At 38.7% G+C, this 23,155-nt stretch overlaps 1 protein-coding gene across 1 annotated transcript in view; it reads left to right on the forward strand.

Annotated features, from left to right (window-relative positions):
* The first annotated feature begins 1,401 nt into the window (after window positions 1–1,401).
* Window positions 1,402–23,155, forward strand: part of CRYBG3 (crystallin beta-gamma domain containing 3) — a 64,365-nt gene continuing 42,611 nt past the window's right edge. Inside the window, exons 1-3 of the mRNA XM_015887726.3 lie at window positions 1,402–2,361; window positions 14,324–14,402; window positions 17,223–17,656. Coding sequence (XP_015743212.1) covers window positions 2,228–2,361; window positions 14,324–14,402; window positions 17,223–17,656 — 647 coding nt within the window. The 5' untranslated portion in view covers window positions 1,402–2,227. The remainder of the gene's footprint in view (window positions 2,362–14,323; window positions 14,403–17,222; window positions 17,657–23,155) is intronic.

Here is a 23,155-nt window from a genome sequence, read left to right on the forward strand (position 1 = left end):
TAAATTTATTCTAACAAAAGTATATATAAATGCTAAGGTAGATTTTTCATTATTATAACTTAACATGTTGAAAGAACTGATCAGCTACACTGTTGCAAATATAACATGATTCCAGAAGCAGAATTAGGTTATTATTTTACTGCACAATAAAAGGAAAAGCTATAATTCAAGCATAAGCTCTCTTGGACAGCTTCCAAGGCCTCAGAAGATGAATAGAGACAATACCTCTATTTATCTATCCATCTATGTATGAAGAGAGCCTGTTTGGTGTAGTTGTTAAGGTCTGTTAAGATGCTGGCCTGGACTGTGAGTTCTAGGCCTCCCTTAGGCATGAAAGCCAGTTGGGTGATTCTGGGCCAGTCACTCTCCCTCAGCCCAACTCACCTCACAGGGTGGTTGTTGCGGGGAAATTATGATGGGAGCATTAGGTATGTATACTCCCTTGAGTTGACCAAAAAAAAAAAAAAGGATAAAAATATAATAATATATTATCATAGGTATTGGATAGCTGCTATTCACCATTTTAAATTTCCCACACTGTCTCAGAATTGCACCATAATAGTAAATTAATATGTAAGTTCAATCAGCACAAATTTATTGTGCTGGGACTGCCACCATTGATCAAATAACTGATTTTAAGTGTTTCATATATTTGGTGCACAGTATTTGCCAAAGACCTAAGGTCATTAGGGTACTCTACTCAGAAGACTGTTAAGTGGGCGTGGTAAAATTTCATCCCATACCCTGGAGTGACATTCTAAAGGCACTTGCTGCTTTGCCATGAACCTAGCAGCAGGGGCTTCCTCAAGGATGGGTCCAGCTCTGCAGGATGAAAGAAGTGCTCCTGTACATACTTACTTAACGTTCCCATTGGAATATATGGGACTCTTTTCAGACATCGTTAGTTTAGTTGCTTTATTTGTATATTTTTCTGTACACATGTCATTCAAAGCAGTCACAGTGAAATGTTAAAGCAACAAAAATAGTTTCAGATTGTTTACACAGATATTGGGCTTTTATTTTGGAGATAAGACATTGAAATGTTCTTAAAAGGGAAAACTGATTTATGCAATGGAACACAATTATTTTAGGCTCCAGTCCAAACACATTTATTCAGAGGGCTTCCTTCTGTGTACATGACTTAGAGCATTTTTTGTTCTGGAAAAGGAAGTGTCTTGAGGAAAACGGATGAAGAAGAATAAATACATTTAAGATTATGTAGAAAGACAGGCTTTGGTATGTCCTAGTTACACCAGTTTTTAATACAGTACTTGTAAAAAGAAAACAGCTCAATTGTATATTTAGTATGAGGAACCTAAAAGAAAACAAAAACAAAATCGAGTGCTTGTAAAACCTAAAGACTAAAACAGGGCAATCAATTTATGCCCATCTAAAAATAAGTTTCATTTGACTTAAGCAATCCTGACTAACACCGAGCTGCATTAAATTTCTGGGACATGATTTCATCAATATTTAGTGGTCTTAGGCCCAGAAGTATGTATGCTACAACATACCTGTCTTCCAGATGACACAGAACATAAAATTTTCCCGTGTTTGCGGGTTTTGTTTTGTTTGCTTGTTTTGTAGATTGCGTTTTATTTTTGTTTGTTTTTGCAATAATGGACAACTCACAGCCTTAGGAAAATGAAAGGACACGAAGTTAAGTTTTAAATGTTTTAAGAATGACTTTTAAAACAGGTTTTCAGCAGGTTAAATTAGAGGTGTTTGTGCAGCCACCCCCACTGTTCCTTTCACGCTGTCCTCGAGAAACTACACACCTATTGGCGGTGACTGTTTATTTTCGGAGGAAAGGCAAAACTCGACCAACCTGAAGTTCTCGGCCGCAGCGCGCAAGGGAGGAGCAGGGGAGGTGACACCGGCGACCAAAAACTCCGGATGACGCGCGCGGGAACTCAAGCTCCTGCGCGGTTGGGAAAAGGCGGGTCTTGGAGGGAAGGGGCCGTGCTGGTTAGGGCCGCGGCCCTCCTCCTGGGCCGGGCCGCTGAGGGAGCCGTGCAACCATTTCTGCCTCCACAGCGGAGAGGGAGGGCTCGGCGGCGGGCGTCTCTTTACTCGGTCCCGCTGGAACAATAGTGGACTAGAAAGTTGGGCAGAACGAGGGCTTCTGTCCCCAGGACGAGCGCGGGAAGAAACTGAGGGGAGAGTCGCCACCTGTTTTCCAGCCTTAGAAAAGACGTGTAGCCTGCTGCCTCCCTCACTGTCGGAGATGTCTGGAGGGAGTACCCGGAGGAGAACCAGTTCCCCCTGGCACAGCAGTTTCTCTCGACTTTTCACGAGAAGTTCTTCCAAGGAACACGAAGAAGAGAGCAAAGTAGCCCCTGAACTGCACTGCGCCCGCAGGTAGGGACGGGGCACAGTTTGAAGCCGGGAGCGACGACTCTTTCTTCCTTCTTGGCTGGAGTGGCTTTGCTGGGGCTCGAGCACCTCATCTCCTTATTCGCGTCTTTTTTCCTTCACCTCCTCCTCGCCATCCTTTTCCCCGCCCTGCGCTTCGATACTTCTCTGGCATCATCCCCTCACTTTGGCTGAGTTCGCGACAAAACCCTGAGCCACAAACTTGCCAAACGCTTTTTAGCCCTGCGCGTGCTCAGCCGGCGTTGTTCGCTGAGGGTTGAGTGCGTTAAGCAAATCCGCAAAATGGGGTTGAGGAAACTGTCTTTTTGCTAACCCTGGGTAAACGTGTAGTGCGAACGCAGCTTTTGTAATTCAAACAAAGCGGTTGTCCTCTGTTTAAATAAGCCGAAAAAGCCCTCAGAAGCTAAGAGCATCTTCGGTATAAGTAATTTCACATGGAACAAGGCAAATAAACTCTGCAGAACATAGGGTCTCGAACGCTTTGTGGACATGCGAGAAAAACAGGATCTGGATAGGCATTATTCTTTCGGCTCTTTCTCTTCCTCCCGTTCATCCACTTAGCCAGAAAACAAAATGGGATCATTTAAGTTCAAATACTGGTTTCAAGCACTTTTACATTTTTTGGAGCATAGCATTTGCCCTCGGAGAGCCTTTTGGCAAAAGCTCTTCTGGGTTGCAAGGTGTGGAAACTCCCAGTGATAGTTCTGATAATAAAAGCAACTCGTCTAGGGAGAATGGCAGGACATATTTATTTCACATTTTATATTTTATTGTATATTTTATTCTGAACTGCCCTTGTGTATGTGCACATTTGCATGGATGTGTGATGGGTACTTTATAAACTACAAGGTAACACACAGTTAATAAATACTGTGATAATATAAGATAATTCTGCAGTGATTTAATACATCCATTCTTAGTTTTTATAAGTTAGATATGGTCGTTTCTCCCACTCCTAAATATCTAATGTCAAGAAAATAAATTTGACTTTGTAGACTTTTCAAAATGCTTCTGCTTCAAAATCTATCAAAACTTGTACTGAAATCATATTATCCTTTCAGAAGTAAGTTCCACTGAATACAGTCTAACTCAGACAAGCAAACGTTCTTAAAATTATTTGTCACAGTCAATATTCATTATCCATAGCCTGAGTTATACTGATTCAGTGCAAACATACAAAATCATAATTAAGGCATTTAAAATATTTTTATTTCAGAACACTACAAAAAGGTCAGAACAGCACCATAACAAGTCCAGTAAGGTTAGAACAACCCATTTTGAATTGCTTTCAAATTTGAAACATGTTACACGCCCTTGGTTGAAACTGTTTAATACCAGTCTTACAATGCATATAATGTAATGGTCCAAAACTTAACAAACAAACAAGTTTGGATCCAGTATCAGTGTTGATCAACATAATGCATTCTTGTTCCTCCCTTCCCTTCCCTTCCCTTCCCTCAGCACACCCTGAAATGGAAAGGGGAAAGAATGAGAGGAAATCCCATTGTAAGAGTGGTATTTGCCCACATAATGTTTGGTAATTTATCTGTAGCAAAAACAAAAAGTTAACATTTTAACATTTTGTAATATTTTATTATGTGCTATGTAATGTTCTGTTTCCCAGATTAAAATATTAATAAACCAAACAATTAAAAAAAATTTTTTTTCATATTTTAGTGCATGGCAATATTGGTTAAGGCTTCTCCATGTTGTATAATCTGGTGAATAAGAAATTGTGTGACATAAAATTGGTTGTTTAATAAACTGATCTGGTTCTTAGTTAACCCATAATTAAAATCTAATCTTGTTTAAATTAAAGGTATAATTACTTCCTAGAGATATATTTTACTTTCCAGTTTTGGACATTATAGGAAATTATAAGCAGTTTGGCATTTTGTTTTACCTTTTATTTAGCAATAAGAATAATTAAGATATAACAGAAATATGGATTTTTTTCAGATGATTAAATAACGTAGATTGAAAATTATTTGTTCAGAAAACTTCACACACAAGTTATTTTGTAGAATTTATACTTAACAGTTATACAAAGTTCCATTTATTTCAGTGGTCAACTTTTGTGTCCATAGAAAACTCAAAAACAAAACGTGAGTGCTATAATTTGTATTCTGCTTGCCCAAAACTGGTATTCAGAAGTGTGTGTGTGTGTGGAGAGAGAGAGAACGAACAGCATAGTCATTGGTATCTATATTGGTAATTCATTTGTCTTTTAAAGTTGTCCAGTTTGTTGGCTATATTCAGGAACTGCTTCCATTTGAAAGTTTTCTGGGGACTGAGATGGGGCTTGGTTTACAGAGTTGCTATGAGATAAAGTAACAAGTGATGCTTAGAGTAATGATGGCAGTAAACAAAGAGTAAGCATGACTGAACTCAAATGCATGTTCATGGCTGAACCTACCCTATAGTGATAAGAATGGTGAAGCATCAGTACTTTTCTGTCCTTGCTGTTTCAGCAGAATGTCAGTCAGTGGTATCATTTATGGCAACCCATATCTTGTTGGGGGAGGAGGGATGAAATGCCATTGTGACTATTTTTTCTGTACTTTTTGCTGATCAAACTGCTCCTATTCGTTCTGGCATAGACTCCAGTTGGGCATATTTCGTTAGGTGACTAGGACAATGTTTTGTGAAGTCAGTTGGCATTGTTTGAGTTTGTAGACTCCAAGGAACTGGACAGGTTCTTTCCAATATGAGTTCTACAATGTGCAGACTGGATTCATCCCCTACCTGGTTTGTTTGGGTTTTCAGAAGGGATATGATTAGATACAAAAGGTGATGTATACAAAAATGCTTCTTTGAGGGATGGGTTTGTACCAACTACTTTAAAGGAAGCAATAGTATAGCCATTTCCAAAGAAACCATCTCTTGATCCAACTGTACTGGATAACTTCTACCTGGCCTCTTCTTTCCTTCAGGCCTAGATGTGGGACAGAAAGTCTTGGGGAAGATCTTTGTCAGTATCTGGAGAAAGAGAGTGAGACGCTTTTGGTCCCATTAGACCTCTCAGCATGGTATTGTCCTATACCACCTATGAGGATTGGGTTGAGTGGCACACCTTTTTGTCTGTCCTGAGTAGGCAATTCCATTCAGTACCAATGGAGGATGAGCAGTTGAGGTCCTCACCACACTTTTCTGAGCTACCGAAGGCCTCTGTTCTTCCCTCATTGCTCTTTAAGAACAATATTAAACTGCTGGGAGAGATCATTCATCAGTTTGGGGTGAGATATCAGCAGAGAGCAGATATCTGGCTATACATTTCCACACTGGGCCGATTAGATTGGATGGAACAAAATACTAAAACCAAATTCTAACAAGATGGAAGTATTGTTTGTTCAAAAACCATCTGGCTCCACATTGGATCCTGTGTTGGCTCTGGATCAGATGGCGCTCCACCTGAAGTGACATTGGAGTTTTCCTGGATTCATGGCTTCTACTTGATCAGCAGAGCTGTCACCATGCTTTGCCCAATTTTGTCGTATGTGCTAGGTATGGCAGGGAGACCTTGGAATGTGAAACATACGCATATTATCTTGAGACTGGACTACTGCAACACTCTCTACTTAGAACTGCTTTTGAAGAATACTCAAAACCAAGGTGGTATAAAATGCAGCAGATGAGAGTTGTTTCAGCAATATGACACCTATATTGGAGACACTGCATTAGTTACCAGTATACTTCCAAGTGAGAGCCAGTTTGGTGTAGTGAATAAGGCACTGGTCTAGAAACTGGGAGACTGTGAGTTCTAGTCCTGCCTTAGGCACAAAGCCAGCTGGGTGACCTTGGGCCAGTCATACACACTCAACCCTAGGAAAGAGGCAATGGCAAATCACTTCTGAAAAGTCTTGCCAAGAAAAGTATGGGGACTCATCTAGGCAGTCACCAGGAGTCAGCAATGACTTGAAAACACTCTCCCCCAAATCCCCTTCCAAGTACAATTCAAAGTGCTGCTTTTGACCCATAAAGCCCTTCATGGTTTTTCTCCTGAATACCTTCAGAATTACCTTTTCCAAGCAGTATAACTGCCTGTGTTGTGCACGCAAACGGGATGGGTGGATGCTTAAGGTGCATCCTGCCAAGAGATATGAGGACAGATGGCCTCCACATTGTTGGTATTCATTGAAGACAGTGAAATGCCTTTAATTGGGTATTTATTGTGGTGTTTTATTACAATATTTTAATGCTTATGAACCATCCGGGGTCTTTTGAATGGGGCAAGATATAAGTCTTGTAATAAATAAAATGAGGTATGATAGCAGTAAATCAGTTGTCAAATAGGAAAGCAGGCACCAATTAAATACCCATTGAACTCTTTAAAGCCATAGGAGAGGAGCCATTTAAAATGGTAACAATTATGTGTCAACAAATATGAAATAAAACTAAAGCTGAAAGACTGGAAATATTGGTGTATATGCTACAACATATAATGGGAATTCAAAATTACTGAACCATTACATTCACACAAGCTGAGTTTTACCAAAGATCTTACAACAAAGAAGAAGCCCATACATAAAACATTATATCAACAGGAAGGTTCCAGAAAAGATAGGGAAACACCTTTTAAATAATATTTAAATAGCTAACTTGATAGATAACAGAAAGAGCTGTTGATGTGAAAGATGAAGCACAACTCTGAGGATGAAGATTGCGTTTATTGAAATAATAATTGTTGGGTTCCAATTTACAAAGGAAGAGGGACAGAGAACAATAGAAAGGAAAATATTTTATAAGGATTTGAATCATTGGGTGGGAAATTATAGGGCTGTAATTGCTATCAGGGTCTTGGGACCATATAGGGAAAACTGGATAAGTTAGATTGTGTACGTTGTTAAGAAATACTGTGCTTTTTAGAGGCAGACCTTCCCCACTTTCATTTCTAGAAGCTTACACTGGACTAAAGGCCTAAACTATAAGCCAAAATAAAAAGCAAAACATTGACAATAGTGAGTACACAAGTAGCTGTTCTCTTGGTTTGTCACATCAGTGCTGGTCAATCTTAATCTTTCAAATATTTTTAGAGTTTCGCATTTGATTTACAGATAATCCTTGTTTCACAACTGCCTCGTACAGCGACTGTTCACAGTTACAACAGTGATGAAAAAGTAACTTTGCGACCAGTGCAGCATCTCAGTCATGTGTTCACTATTCATTCAGTTAGTACGCATTGTTCTGTGCCTGACCTGTTTTTTCTGTTATCCCCCTCACAGAGCAGAGAGATTGCCTAAACAAGCTGAGATACCTGAGCTTTTTTCTTCCCCAGTACAGCACATCCCTAAAAAGTGCTAATTGCAAGTTAACAAGCTCAGCTCTGTGACCTTAATTAGTTGATTAGAACCTTCCCAGCAGCTCGCCCTGCTACCTGACCCTGACAATACCCTAATCAATTTCACACTGAAGGCTTTTTTGCCTCCAAACCGACTAGCAGCTCATAGCCGCAAGCATGCTGTACAAACAGCCAGTGCTAGCGCATTCCTTTTGATGTGTATTCCCCATTGGGTGCCTGCTTACTCTCTTGTAGTCCCTTCCTCTCCAATGAATGTAAATGCAAACATTAATTCTCTTCTTGCTAATTACCCCAGTGCTGGGGTGGGCATTCCAAAGGGTGGGGAGTGGGAAAAAGAGTCTATAAGATTTTCCCTTTTACTCAGCTTCCTCATGCACTGAGTTCCAGAGACCTTCCCCACCATTTGGGCTCACCCAGTTGTTTGAAGTTATATCCTTCTGACACTATAAAGCAAAGAGAAACTGAAGTAAAATCATAAGCACAGTTGTGTTCACATGATTTTTCATTTAGTGACCACTTTGTGTAGCAACTGAGTTGCCACTCCCAATTGTGGTCACTTAATGAGGACTACCTGTATCTGAGCTTTTTAAATCTGGAAATTAGGAAACATTCTTTAAGGTTAACACAGAGGGTATAGAAGTATACCCTTAGAGACATTTTCGCTACCAATGGTTGAGAGAAGTGCTTCTTTAATTCCATGACTTGGTTTGTTTCTGTTATGCAGTAATTTATCATTTGATAAATATTATCTTTTATATCCTGTATCATCTCCTATTCATTGTGTTTTATAGTAGTCATGATATCATGTAACTTGGAATAGTGAAACCTATGTACTAAGCAATTCTTATTTAAGTTTAAACTAAAGCTGTACAATATTGCTGTCCAATATCAGTCTTGGAATGACACTATCTTGTACAGCCTGGAAATGTTCAAACCTATTTCGAGAACCCTTATCTTCCTGTTTGACTCCTCCCAAACTCAGCCAATTGCAAAATATATTTACTTTCTCCTGCCAGCACTGTTTCCCTTTGATTTCCAAGTATTGGTGCCTAATGCTGCAAATAAACTTTTGTGTACATAATGTGGGTGGGTAAGCTTATTAAAGGAAGAAAGGAGGTTGGTTTTTGTTTTGTTTTTTTCCTTATCACATCCAGAAGATTTTTATAAAGAACAAAGACGGGAAAATGCACTTGGCGTGATGCTTGGAGAAACTTTGAAGATTTAACTGTATACTAATACATAGGTTTTACAGAGAAAGAAAATGTTTTCGTATTATGAGATTGAACTGAGTTGTCTCAAAATGTCACTATCTAATCTATAATCATTTGGTGTGTTTTTTAATAGAATAAAACTTCTACATCTAAAAACCTGCATTTAAGGATTTAAGTTCTTACTGCATTTTTAATTATTTATATTTGCATTTATTTACATTTAGCCAGTATGGTGTTTGCCCTTTATGAAAACTGTATGATAACCATATTAATAAACACTGTATTTTCTCTAAATTTTTTGCCTTAGCATCTTGAACAAGATGGCACTCCTGTTGTAGAATACATTTACAGAAATAGTGATTCCTGTTTGTACATGTTTTAATTTTCTTTTAAACAATGTATCAGTGAAGATCTAGCAATTTATAATCTTCTTTTCCAGCCCAGTATCTTCAAACTGAATTTATTTCACATTTTGGAGTTGATTGGGAAAAATGTCTAGAGAAAGAATTAGCGAATGGCAGATGATTAAGTACCCCCCTCCCATCTGCAGCTTTTCACCAAAACAATCCAGGACCCCATGTTTCTTCCCCAGTTTCCTCAGGACACTTCAATATAGCAATAGCCTAGGCATATCCTCCTAGGAGTAAGAATCATTGCATTTCATGGTAGTTATTACAGAATAATATTTAGGGGTATGTTTTCTGAGCCCAGCCCAGATGTCTACAATCTTGTCTTTACTGTTGGAGTGTACTTGTGTATTTTTGTTGTCCTTTTATACTTTATCCACAGTATATATAACTTTATATGCTTTTATTATCCTGTGCAAGAGAATCAGTTGTGTGTATGTGCATTTAAATGGGGGATCAATTTGTTTTACAAATGGAGTGCCTTATTTTATAATCAATTATAATTGGCAGTCTTTAATGAAATACAATGGGGCAAAAAAGTATTTAGTCAGCCACCAATTGTGCAAGTTCCTCCACTTAAAAAGATGAGAGAGGCCTGTAATTTTCATCATAGGTATACCTCAACTATGAGAGACAAAATGGGGGGGGGGGGAGGGGAAATCCAGAAAATCACATTGTCTGATTTTTAAAGAATTTATTTGCAAATCATGGTGGAAAATAAGTATTTGGTCAATATCAAAAGTTCATCTCAATACTATATATCCTTTGTTGGCAATGACAGAGGTCAAACGTTTTCTGTAAGTCTTCACAAGGTTTTCACACACTGTTGCTGGTATTTTGGCCCATTCCTCCATGCAGATCTCCTCTAGAGCACTGATGTTTTGGGGCTGTCGCTGGGCAACACGGACTTTCAACTCCCTCCAAAGGTTTTCCATGGGGTTGAGATCTGGAGACTGGCTAGGCCACTCCAGGACCTTGAAATGCTTCTTACGAAGCCACTCCTTCGTTGCCCGGGCAGTGTGTTTGGGATCATTGTCATGCTGAAAGACCCAGCCACGTTTCATCTTCAATGCCCTTGCTGATGGAAGGAGGTGTTCACTCAAAATCTCACGATACATGGCCCCATTCATTCTTTCCTTTACACGGATCAGTCATCCTGGTCCCTTTGCAGAAAAACAGCCCCAAAGCATGATGTTTCCACCCCATGCTTCACAGTAGGTATGGTGTTCTTTGGATGCAACTCAGCATTCTCTCTCCTCCAAACACGACGAGTTGAGTTTAGACCAAAACATTCTAGTTTGGTTTTATCTGCCCATATGACATTCTCCCAATCCTCTTCTGGATCATCCAAATGCTCTCTAGCAAACTTCAGACGGGCCCAGACATGTACTGGCTTAAGCAAGGGGACACGTCTGGCACTGCAGGATTTGAGTCCCTGGCGGTGTAGTGTGTTACTGATGGTAGCCTTTGTTACTTTGGTCCCAGCTCTCTGCAGGTCATTCACTAGGTCCCCCTGTGTGGTTCTGGGATTTTTGCTCACCATTCTTGTGATCATTTTGACCCCACAGGGTGAGATCTTGCGTGGAGCCCCAGATCGAGGGAAATTATCAGTGATCTTGTATGTCTTCCATTTTATAATTATTGCTCCCACAGTTGATTTCTTCACACCAAGCTGCTTGCCTATTGCAGATTCAGTCTTCCCAGCCTGGTGCAGGTCTACAATTTTGTTTCTGGTGTCCTTCAACAGCTCTTTGGTCTTGGCCATAGTAGAGTTTGGAGTGTGACTGTTTGAGGTTGTGGACAGGTGTCTTTTATACCCATAACAAGGTCAAACAGGTGCCATTACTATAGGTAACGAGTGGAGGGCAGAGGAGCCTCTTAAAGAAGTAGTTACAGGTCTGTGAGAGCCAGACATCTTGCTTGTTTGTAGGTGACCAAATACTTATTTTCCACCATGATTTGCAAATAAATTCTTTAAAAATCAGACAATGTGATTTTCTGGATTTTTCCCCCCATTTTGCCTCTCATAGTTGAGGTATACCTATGATGTAAATTACAGGCCTCTCTCATCTTTTTAAGTGGGAGAACCTGCACAATTGGTGGCTGACTAAATACTTTTTTGCCCCACTGTAAATTTTATTTGAATTAGTTATTCTTTCTCTGCTCATATTTTGAACTCTGGCCTAAGTTTGTATGTATGCAAGTGTTTGTGTGTATTAATGTGGCATGTGCAATATGCACATATTTTCATTTAAAGATACTGAAATGTAGAAGTCTGTGTGGAATATATCCACTTCCTTCTTAAGAGATGATTCTTGGACTCAACAGTTTTGGATAGCTTTCCCCAGTCTCCAACCTTCCCTTTTTAGGGAAGATTGTTGAGAGTGTGGTTGGAGCTCAGTTGCAGAGGGCCTTGAATGAAGCAACTTATCTGGACCCTTTTCAGTCTGGGTTCAAATCAGGGCATAGTACACAGACGGCATTGGTCGTGCTTGCAAATGATGTTTGGAGGGTTTGGGATGGAGGTGATGCAGCAGTCCTGACCCTCCTGGATCTCTTGACAGCTTTCAATACTATTGACCACAGTATTCTTCTGGACTAGCTGCAGGGAATGGAAGTAAGAAGCACTGTTTTGCGGTGGTTCTGCTCTGTGGAAGGTTCCAGTCTTTGGGGAGGGAGAGAGGTTTAGCCCTAGGCTCCTGTGGTGTGATGTGCCTCAGGGCTGAGGTCTCTCACTGCTCCAATTTAACATCTACATGAAACCACTGAGTGAGGTCATTTGATGGCAAGGGGATACCCAGTTAAACATCTCCAGCCTTAGGCAGTGATGCTGTTGTGATGCTGACCCACTTCCTGGAGGCTGTAAAGGTATGGTTGGGGAGGAACTGGATCTGACTCAACCCTAGCAAGACAGAGTCACTTTGGGCTTTGGGCTCTCAGGGTCTGAAGACATTTTATCCTGGGATCTTGACAGGATAGCTCTTCCCCTGGTGCACAGTTTGGGGGTCCTCCTAGATTCATGACTCCTGCTGAAGGAGCAGGTGGCAACCATGACTTGGGGGGCTTTGTACAGATTCATCTTATTCGCCAATTGTGCCCATTTCTAAACTGGGATACCTTGCTCGCAGTCACCCAGTTTTGTTTACTTCCTGATTGGACTACTGCAGTATGCTCTACGGGGGCTTGAAGACCACCTGGAAATTACAACAGGTCCAGAATGCAGCAGCATTCACAGTGTTGGGCATCTCTAGGTTTCCCCATGTTATACTTTGTTGCACAGGCTGCCCTGGCTTCCACTTTTTTTCCATGTGCAATTCAAGGTGCTGGTTATCGTCTTAGCATGGGCCCAGGTTATTTGCAGGATCACCTCTCCCTGAGGTATCTGCCCATTCCACCAGATTGAATACAGTAAACACAGTCCAGTTCCCTTCCCTTAAATGCTGCCATCTAGTGGGACCTAGGAAGCTTGCCTTCTCCATAGCAGACCCTGTCCTGTGTAACATCTTCCCCTTGAAATCCAGTAGGCCTTCACCCTCTTAATCTTTGAGAAGGCCATAGAGAGCTGGCTCTACCCCCAAGCACTGGAATAGGGTGAGGTGGAAGTGTGAAGATGGTGGCTGCATTGGAGAAAAATGGTTTGGGTACCAGGTTTTAGCTTTTATTGTTTTTATGGTGCTTTGGTTTTGTACTGCTGCTGTGAGGAACCCACAGTTAATGTCTCTTAAGGTGGGTGGCCATATAAGTTTTTTAAATAAATAAATAACTAAAATTAAGAACAATTAAAATGTAGTTTGGGAGATATTATAATCAGAAATCTAGTTCATAGTAATAACTTGCCTTTTCTGCAATTCTAATATAATTTTAGTGTCAGTAATTGAAGTTTTATTACTTCTATTTTCTGAATGGTAACTGAGCAAAGTTTAGCTTGAGAATAAACAACTTGATAGTTGTTGTTTTCTTACGGAAGATCTTGGTTCTAAAACAATGTATTTTTGGAGAAATTGTCTGATAAGGTACTCTGGAGCTTAGCTGAAATCCAGCATAAAATTTATTTTAGTAGAATTTGATAATGCATGTTATATAACAGCCCTGTTCTCAGAAATGCTTTTTGGTCCGAGCCTACTGAAATATAAATTGCACATTGAGAAATGTAACATAGAACAGATCCCAGATAGAACAAAACTGTGTCAATTTTCTCTTATGTTGATGATGTTAATTAATCTAAGCTTTCTAATGTATTAAATCTTTTAATTCAACTAATTCTTTCCCAATTATTTAAATTATAAATTGTTAATCATTTAAATTGGAAATTAGTTGAGCTAGTATCATTTCAACTGAGCAAGAACAAACTTCTTGTGGGTCTGAATATATGACTATAAGACCAACAGATCTTTTAGTAATGATCTTTGTTATACTAAATTTATATATTTTAAATTTATATATTATAAATTTATATTTAATGAAATTAAGAGATCTTTAAATTTCATGTAATGTAAAATAAATGGCTTATAATATGCAAATATTTTCAAATTCTTCCAATTTAGCATTAAATTATTGGGAATTCACAATTAAATTGTAATTTGATTGTACATCAGCCGCCCAATCATTGTAAATTTGATCAATAAATAACAGACTTTGTAAAGCAGTTACAATTACAGCTATTGTTATGTATAGACTAGGGAGAAATTTTTAAATATAATGATAGACTTGTGCAATAATTCTAGATTGCACCGACAGTAAATATTAAGTTAAAAATCAAGTTAACTGACCAGTTTTGAAAATATATTACAGAAGAGCAATCATGTTAAAAAAAAGAGAGAGAGAAAAATATTGGAGTTTAAAGAAATGAACTTGGAAGATTATGACGATAAAGGAAGTGCTTTGACCAGGTTGAGAAAAGCTGTCTAAACACAAGTTGTGGCATGATGACAGAAAGCAAGCAAGCAAAATAAAAGTACTAGCATTTCAAAAATGCTTCAGATGAATTCAGATTTTCAAACTGGTTACATTTCTTTCTCTCTTTTTTTCAGTTTTGAAACTAAGGAAGATGAATCTACAGATGTGATTTATCCAAGAAAAGAAAGGAGTCCTCTTCCAGAATTGTTAAAGGTCTTTCTATTTACTATTATAATGAGAACCAGGATTGTGTCTTATAATTTCCTAAAAACTAACCAGTTTATTTTGGTTTAGGTTTTCCTGCATTGTTGTCTGCTTCATCAGATGCAGAAAATGTTGTTCTGAGATACTAGTATATATATCCATATGTGATTGGGAGGGTGGAAATTGTAAACAGTGACATTAAAGGTAGAGTCAATTATCATTACAGTGTTCATTTTATGATGAATTGAAGATCGGTGACTTTGGTATCTTTTAGTCATAGTTTTTAGTAAAATAAATATTTCACAAGTTTAAAAATATGAAATGTAAACTTAAATGTAAGCAATTGGACTTATGATCCAAGCATAAACGTGATTAAAATATATTATTCCAGCAGCTCCAATTATAGCTTTTCAAAACCAAATATTATAATGAGATAAGAAAGACTTACACATGGCTACAGAACTATGGAGTGGCATGTTTCAATAAAGCATTGTAGAATCCTATGAAACATGGGTCTGGTCTGTACTCTATTTTGTCTATACATTACATATAATTTAATGCTTGTAATGATAGTACTGTATAATTTCTTAAAAGTTGAAATGCCTTTTGGTTTATCATTGATTTGTGTATAGAATTTGTGTCACAGAATCACAATGTGCTTATGATGGCTTACAGTATAAAGCACAATAAAACCACTACAATACCAACAGATTCATACAAAATAAAACTAGTGTAAATAATACACAATACCAATAAGCTAATAAATTAATTCTAAAAATCCAGGTTCAGATGATGCACAGTCCCCTTCAGAAGAGTTTAGCCTTTGGTACCTTCTGGAAGGCTGTTACCAAGGGGCCACTCTAGATTCTGGACAAAGGCTGTTCCATAATACGAGTGTCATGATGGAAAACCGGTGTTTTCTGGCTTCAGCCCTTGTCACTTCACAAAACTGGGGAACAACAAGTAGTTTATCCCAGAATAATCAGTCCAACAAAACACAGTTCATTTCAATTTTGTACACAGCTGATATGAGTCATTTTGAAAATATTTCTTACTCATACATTATGTAGACCATTACATACAAAACTTTAGATGTTTTCAGCCAAACTGAGTAGTGAACAGAAGCTGGAACAACCTCTGTATAGTAGAAAGTTAAGCACATGCATTTTTTTATGTGCAGTTCTTTATAGATTCAAACAAAGAAAACTGTGAATATAACATGTACAGAAGTTGGGACACCCATCCAGTTGATTCAGTGTCACTTTTGTTATTACAAAATTGTTAGTAGGGCAAAAAAGTTGATTGATTCATTAAACCTACAGTTAGCTAAATGAAAATGATTCCATGGGTAAACAAATACTCCAGTCCTTCTATTTCTCAGGTTGTGATTGTTCTATTTTCAATAACTCTGATATCTTCTAAGGCATTGGCTGAACATTTGAAAATAAAAATAATTCATTCTTTCAAAGCAAAAGACTATTTTAAAAATTCCCTAAACACTTCCAGCTAACATTTTTAACTGGGAGAATCATTTATTGAGAAATGGAAGGTACGTGGAACTGTTGAATTCAAGGCAAGATCTGAAAGACCAAGAAATTCTGTTAGCACCACCAGAAAATCGGTCAGATCTGCAAAAAGAGCCCATAGCTCGATGAGAACAACCTTTGTTGTTCTGACCTCATAACAAATGTTACTGCTAAAGCAGGGTTTTTCAAATTGGGTTCCTTGAAACTCTAGAGTTCTATATGGGCTTGAATGGTTCTGCAGGATTAAGGGAGGGGAAAAAACTCTCTCCTCAAGGAACAAAGGGGGAAAATATCTCTGTCCCTTGTGGAGAAATTTCTTTTCCCTTGTGGAGGCTTTTGCTCCCTTAGTCCATGAGAAAAAGTGTCCACAAGGGACTAAGGAAGAAAAAAACCTTTCTGCAAGGGATAAATACATTTTTCTTCCTTAGTCCTTTGCGTAGAGTTTTCCCTTAGATTCTACGTAATCGTAAAAGACTTTCCATAGGGAACTAAGGGAAAACTCCCTGCAAGGAGTGAGAGAAAAAGAAAAGCACTGTGTGATACTCTAAGAAAAAACTCTCCACAAGAGAATAATGGTCTGAGGAATTGGTGAAATACACACATCATATCTAAGCAATAGTAAGCTATAGGTAATAATCACCTATAGGTAAGCAGACAGAAAGAGAGAGAGAGAGAGAGAATTTTTTTAAAAAAAATAGGTTTTATATGGGAGGAAGCTTGGCAGATGTGCACAACACTACATTAATCATTCCTGGGGGGAAAAAAAGATGTATTAACTAAAAATAGCTGCTAATGCTGCAACTGTTTATTTGTATGTAATGCTATTATATCCGTTACATATGAAGAAAATATATTTCAAAAAAGAAAAAGCAGACCTCATGGGGGAGGTCCTTTTTCATGTAAACTTTTAGAAAAAGAGCTAGTTTTCCTTGCTTATGGAGTCAGAAACTGATCTAATCAGTATCACTTATGCTAGGAGCAAACACTAGCATCAAAACTGTGCATTAGTGTATTCCAGCATGTTTAATGACAGCCAGTGTGTTGAAGCAGAAAGAGCACTGCCCTTAGATTGGGAAGACCCTCATCTTCACGTTTTTGGAAATTGTGGTATGGCCTCATTAATTCTCAGCCTCTCCTAGGAACAATAAAATGAGAAGAATTCAATGTGTGCTACCTTATGCTTCTCATAGGAAAGATAGGATACAAATGCAATAAATAAAATAGAACAAATTCCTCCTATAAAGACAATAAAATCTAGCTTCTCTTTAACAATTGATAAAATAATCTGTTTCTTTCCTTGCAGATTTCAGTCAGTAAAAATAAGGATTTCTCTACAGAAGACCTAAGTAGATCTACCACTCAAGAGGAATTAAAGAAAGCAAATAGTTTTCCTAGTTTGATTCATGAAAGCAAAGCAAACAATAACAATAAACAGTCTAAAGAAGGATTTTTCCAGTATCTTGGGAGTTTATTTGGTATTTCTTTCAAATCATCATACAAAGATAAAGAACCTTCTAATCTTGGAGATGGAGATTGCAAAACTAAAAAAGACTTTGCAAGTCGAGGTAGCCATCAAGACACTGGACAAACTGAGCATCTTGAATCAGAAATATTTGTCATTTCAAATTTTGGAACTGAACAGAAAGTATCAAGCAAAGATGAAGACATTAACTTAAGAATTAGATCTAGTCCACAAAATTTACAGAAACCTCAGGAGCAATCTGCTGAAACAGCCAAGTAAGTTCAAATATAATATCTAAATATCTATTTTCATTTGAGCTCATAGGATCATAAGAATTTTTTTCAGTGTTACACATATTGAGCAATGCTTAATGTACTGTAGGTTTAGATAAGATAGTTCTCAGTCTGCATGATCTATTTTTGCTTAAAGATTCATCAGTGGGAGACTGATGCAAAAGATATAGTCTTATACATAAGAACTTTGAGTTCACAAAATTAAAAACAATGAATGAGGAGAGATTATGGACATTTTACACATTCCTTATCAGTTGAATCTAGAAAAATAGTGTTGTCAGGAATGTTGCGTACCAGAAGATGGAAAGATAGCTAGTATGACACCAGATTTAAAAAAAAACAAAAACAGAAAATTATAGGCCAGTCATTTTAATGTCTGTTTCAGACAAATTGGTAAAAACAGTAATAAAAGAAAAAAAATGAACTAAGCATACAGAAGAATAAGCCTTGGTGAAGAAGAATCACATGGATTCTGCAGAGGTAAATGCTGCAGAGGTAAATACTGTTGGTTGGTCACTGTGAAAAACAAAATGCTGGATTAAGATAATCTTGGCTTCATCAAGCAGGGCTATTCTTATATTTTTATGTAACATGCTCTTCCTGGCCTATAGATGAATAGAGATGTCTCACTTCAGTATTGTACAGAAAAACAAAACCTTCCTCTGTCAAAAAATAAAAGATAGCTAGTTAAAAGTGTATTACCTGCCCACCATGGTGGGATAATTTCTGCCATTATAATCCATTTGGCCTATTTTGCCAGTTCTTTTATTATCCTTCAGCCGGGAGTTGAGTGTCATTCCTTCCAATGGCTACACAGATATTTCTTTCTTTTTGCCTTCAAGTCAGTCTTGACTCCTGCAGACTACGTGGGAAAGTCCATACAGTTTTCCAGGGAACAATTTTGGAAGTGATTTGCCATTGTCTTCTCCCTAGGGCTAAGAGAAAGTAACTGGCCCAGGTGGCTTCTGAACCTAAGGCAAGATTGAAACTCAGGTCTCCCCAATCTTAGTCTAGCACCTTAACCATTAGACCAAACTGTATCTCATAGGTAGGCACATGCAAATGCAACTGTTTCTGCAGTGTCACTCATTGCTACAAAACAGAGTTCCCCATTTGCAGAAAAAGAAAAAAGCACCTTTGTGACATCAGGAACAGGAAGATGAGACCAGTCACAATGTAAAGTACTGTACATAGTAACAGTATTGGCTGTTCATTGGAAAGTCAATCTACTCAGTGAGCAGATTGGAACTCATATTTGATAATGCCCAAGGTGATTTTTATATGTTCCACAAACATGTACTCTGAATACGAACATAGATTTTCCATGGAACACCTCTTTTCTTCACGTATGCATTTTGCACAATGGAATTCAAGCTGTTTCTGCATGCTTAAACTGTTTCACATATCTAACCTTGTTTTCCTGTGTGCTTGATATGAGACAGACAGTTTTCTAAGACTTATGCATCCCTGTATAGAGAAAAGTGAATGGCTTATTTTATGCAGATAGAATCATGGGCTATATTACAGTAGTGAAAATAAACAGTTTTGAATGTCCAGCTTTGAAAATCTATCTGGTATGTCTTTTTATGTGCTTTACAGGTAGTTCTCACTTAATGATGGTAATTGGGACCGGAATTTCTGTTGCTAAGTGATGCAGTCATAAAGTCTGACATCATGAGATCCCATTGCTTAGTAACAGCAATCCCGGCAGTCCCCATTGCTGTTGTTAACCAAGGATCACTGGTTGTTAAGCGAGGACCTCCTTGCAACTTCCTCCTGGCTTTCAACAAGCAAAGTCAATAGGGAAGCCAGCAGGAAGTCACAAATCCCAGGCGGCTCGCAAGCAGGCCAGCAGGCAGGTGGGTAAGTGGCTGCTGTGGCTTGGGTGCAGCGAGGCTGGTGGTGGCTGCTGCCGGGAGGGGGAAGGTGCGCAGGGGGCCGCCATGGTGCCATGCAAGCATGGCCCGGCCAGGGGTGGCTGCTGCTAGGTGAGGGTGTGTGTGAGTGTGGACGGGCCATAGGTGGCTGCTGCCAGGTGCGGAAGAGTGCATAGGGGGCTGCTATGGCACCGCGCAAGCACAGCCAGGCCAGGGTTGGCTGTTGCCAGGTGGGGGAGGGTGTGCAGGAGGCCATCATGGGCGGGGAGGTGCTGCATGCACGCACAGGCTACAGAGTACAGATCCCAGGATTTTGTATTCCGTAGCTGGGCTCCTCAGGACAAAAATGTGGGAATGCAAGTGACTTACAGGAACATCTTGCGACCTTCCCTGCCGGCTTCCCCGTTGACTTTGCTTGTGGGAAGCTGGCAGGGAAGTCACAAATGGCAATCATGTGACCACGGGATGCTGTAATCATCATAACTTCAAGCTGTGTGATGGAATGTATCTACAAGGAGGAGGGTGATGTGAGAGATCAAGGCTATCAGGAAGGGGGGGTGCATTCCAGGAGGAGAAAGGAGACAAAAGACAATACAGTCCTCAGCAGGAGTATGGGAAGCAAAAGAGGTTCAGGATAGCCACTCCTTAGAATATCCCAGAGTATATCCACAGTGTATGTTGCAGTAGTATAGATTTAGTCTGGCAAGATTCTGTCTATAAGGTATAAGCAAATAAAGGAACTTTACTCAACTGGACTGTTTCACCATTGTTCTTGAGGTGGGCTTGACAAGCTGGTTGCCAAGCACCCAGATCATGATCACAGGACCACAGGGTTCTGGGATGGCCAGAACTTCAAGGACCAATTGTAAGTACCACTCATTCAGTGCGTCGTAACCTCAAACAGTCGCTGAATGAGTCATTGTTAACCGAGGACTGCCTGTGTATATAAAAGACATTTTCGAGCGTTGAAATGGCTTTTTGTCTTGGACAGTAATGACACTGTTTTTCAACAGTATGTATTCAATAAAGTATATCACTCAGAAATTTATCATTGCATTTTTTTATGTCAACTTATTCTTTATGCATTTGTGTAAAGTCAGTTAACAATAACTGGATGTAGGATGTCATAAAAATATTCAATATTTGTACAGAATATGAATCAGTCATTATGGGCAAAATTTTCTTTGTGACCAGGCTTTTATGTGCCATGTTAATAGTGTTTTTACTAAGAGCTGTCATAATGCAGCTTAATTGTGTTTGATGCCTAGTTTTCACTCCTAACCCAGTTTCAATTTCTGCCATACAACTGCTCCCAAATATCCTGCTACTCAGAACTGGTTTTTGTTTTTTTAAAGTTGAGCATATGTTTGAAAAATGTACAGCTTATAAGTGAAAGGTTTGTATTATAATTTGGAATTTGGAAAGGTTTGTATTATAATACAATATTAGTATGATGCCAATACTGCTGTTATAAAATGTGTAAGTTCCTATTTGTGTACAAATAGCATGTGCATAACATATTCAGGCATACAGATATACCTATGTGCACAATTTCTGCCTTGTTCATCAATACTAGCTATAATTGGGAGTGAAAAAGAAAGTGGATATTACTTTCTGTGAATCTTGCACGTTTCCTTCCAGACAAGATCTGATCATGCTTTCATGGAACTATGGATAAGCCAAGCCAAAAAGAATCCAAAGATAACAGAGTACAAAGCTAGAGAGAGAAAAGTAATTTAATTTGTTTCACATGCCTAAATCAACTTTTATCTTTAAAAAAGATTTCTCAGAAACAATTTCAATAGACTAGAACTGTAGCTCAACACATAAACAAGAACAAATATTTAGCTGTACCTAAGTATAAAAAGTTCTAGGAAATAAAATCTGGAGAGCCAGTTTGGTCTGATGGTTAAGGCACCAGGCTAGAAACCAGGAGACTGTGAGTTCTAGTCCTGCCTTAGGCATGAAAGCCGGCTGGGTGACTTTGGACCAGTCTCTGTTTCTTAGCCCAACTCACCTCACAGGTTTGTTGTGGTGGGGAAAATAGGAGGAGGACGGAGTATTAGGTATGTTCACCGCCTTGAGTTATTTATAAAAATAAAGATGGGATAAAAAATCTTTTAAAAAAACAGTATCTGCTCAGTATATGCTCATTTCTCAGCTTGTCTTAAGCAGAGAAATGTACTTTACAGGAGTTTCAATAGTTCCTTTTAGTTCTGTGTACTGCTGATTTGAGTAAAAAAAGGCAATTACAATTTGATATGTTACTGTGAGGGTTCTTTACTTTCCAAGGACTGGACATACCACAGCGTAGCAAATCTGTATACAATGTTTTATTGCAGCATGCACCTTCCCCAACAATAGACTATTGCTCTCCACCCTTCTAGGACTTGCAAGGTGATGTTGCCATGTAAATATATATTTAATATTCAGTCCTTTAATACTTAGCGAGCAAAAGTCCCAAAGTCTGTAAAGTGGCATACAACCTTTGCCTTTCTCCAAAGTTCTTAAACTAGTTGGGTTCAGGTGCTACCTCAGTGTGGTTGTTCCTCCAAGTTGCTACCATGCTCCCAGCAAAGCTCCAAGCAGGACTCCCACCAGGATATGCTGCTCACTGTAGCTTATGGTCCTGGCAGTTGATTATATATATATCTTGCCTGCTTGTAATAGCTGTCAGTCTCCAAATATCGCTTCCACTTCCCCATCTGCAAGCCATTTGCCTATCTCCTTTTCTCCTACATCCCTACCCACTCTGTCTTAACATTTGGTTTTGTAAGCTAAGGACCTGGGTGGGGAGAGGCTTCCTCTGGACATCAGCACACCAGTATGTGGCTCAGTTATTACAGGCAGTTAGAACGCAGGCTTTGATGCTTGTGAGTAAAGTTGTGAATGAATGTATGAATGCATGAGGGAAATGGGATAAGAAGCGTTTCTGCCTGACTGCAGCTACTTTTCCCAAGCGCAGACAGCAATCCCAACTTCACTCCCTCATAGTTACAACAGAAATAAAGGTCTTAGGAGCTTAGTTTGAGCTAAACTTTCCCTATTACCATTTCATTTTTTAAAATATATCTTAAAATATAGTAGATTATTAGCTGTGAACTCAATAATTAATTTCTGTAAACATAAAATCAAATAGCTCAACACCATGTTATTTGGCATTATCCTCCTCTTTCTCAAAGGTTAGATATTTTATTTCAGTGATGGCTGTTACAAGGATTAAAGTGTTTGCCAAATATCTCAGGAGCACTGAAGTACCAGATGGAACTACTGGAAAAAATAAGCTGCTTTCCTTTTTCCACCAAAGAATAAGGATGGCATCTGAATAATCTTTCCTTGCTACATTATTATAGTTTCCATTAGCATTATGTAGGTTATTAAGTGCAAGAGAATTTGTATTTATTTTAGGTTCTTTTAGTCTATACTCACATGTAGTTCTATAAAATGAATTTAAGGCTGAGATTATAACAAAATTATATATAATCCATGACAGAATATCAGTTTTTCTAGGCTTTTTAGACCTGATTCATATAACATTCCTAACGTGACAGTGTGGTCATCTGATTGTACACCCCAATTGTAGCCTAATGCATGATCTACATAC

This window comes from Python bivittatus, unplaced genomic scaffold, assembly GCF_059951505.1.
Source record: "Python bivittatus isolate LINGU-HERP-01145 unplaced genomic scaffold, Pbiv_v1 ctg000350_np1212, whole genome shotgun sequence".
Taxonomy (NCBI): domain Eukaryota; kingdom Metazoa; phylum Chordata; class Lepidosauria; order Squamata; family Pythonidae; genus Python; species Python bivittatus.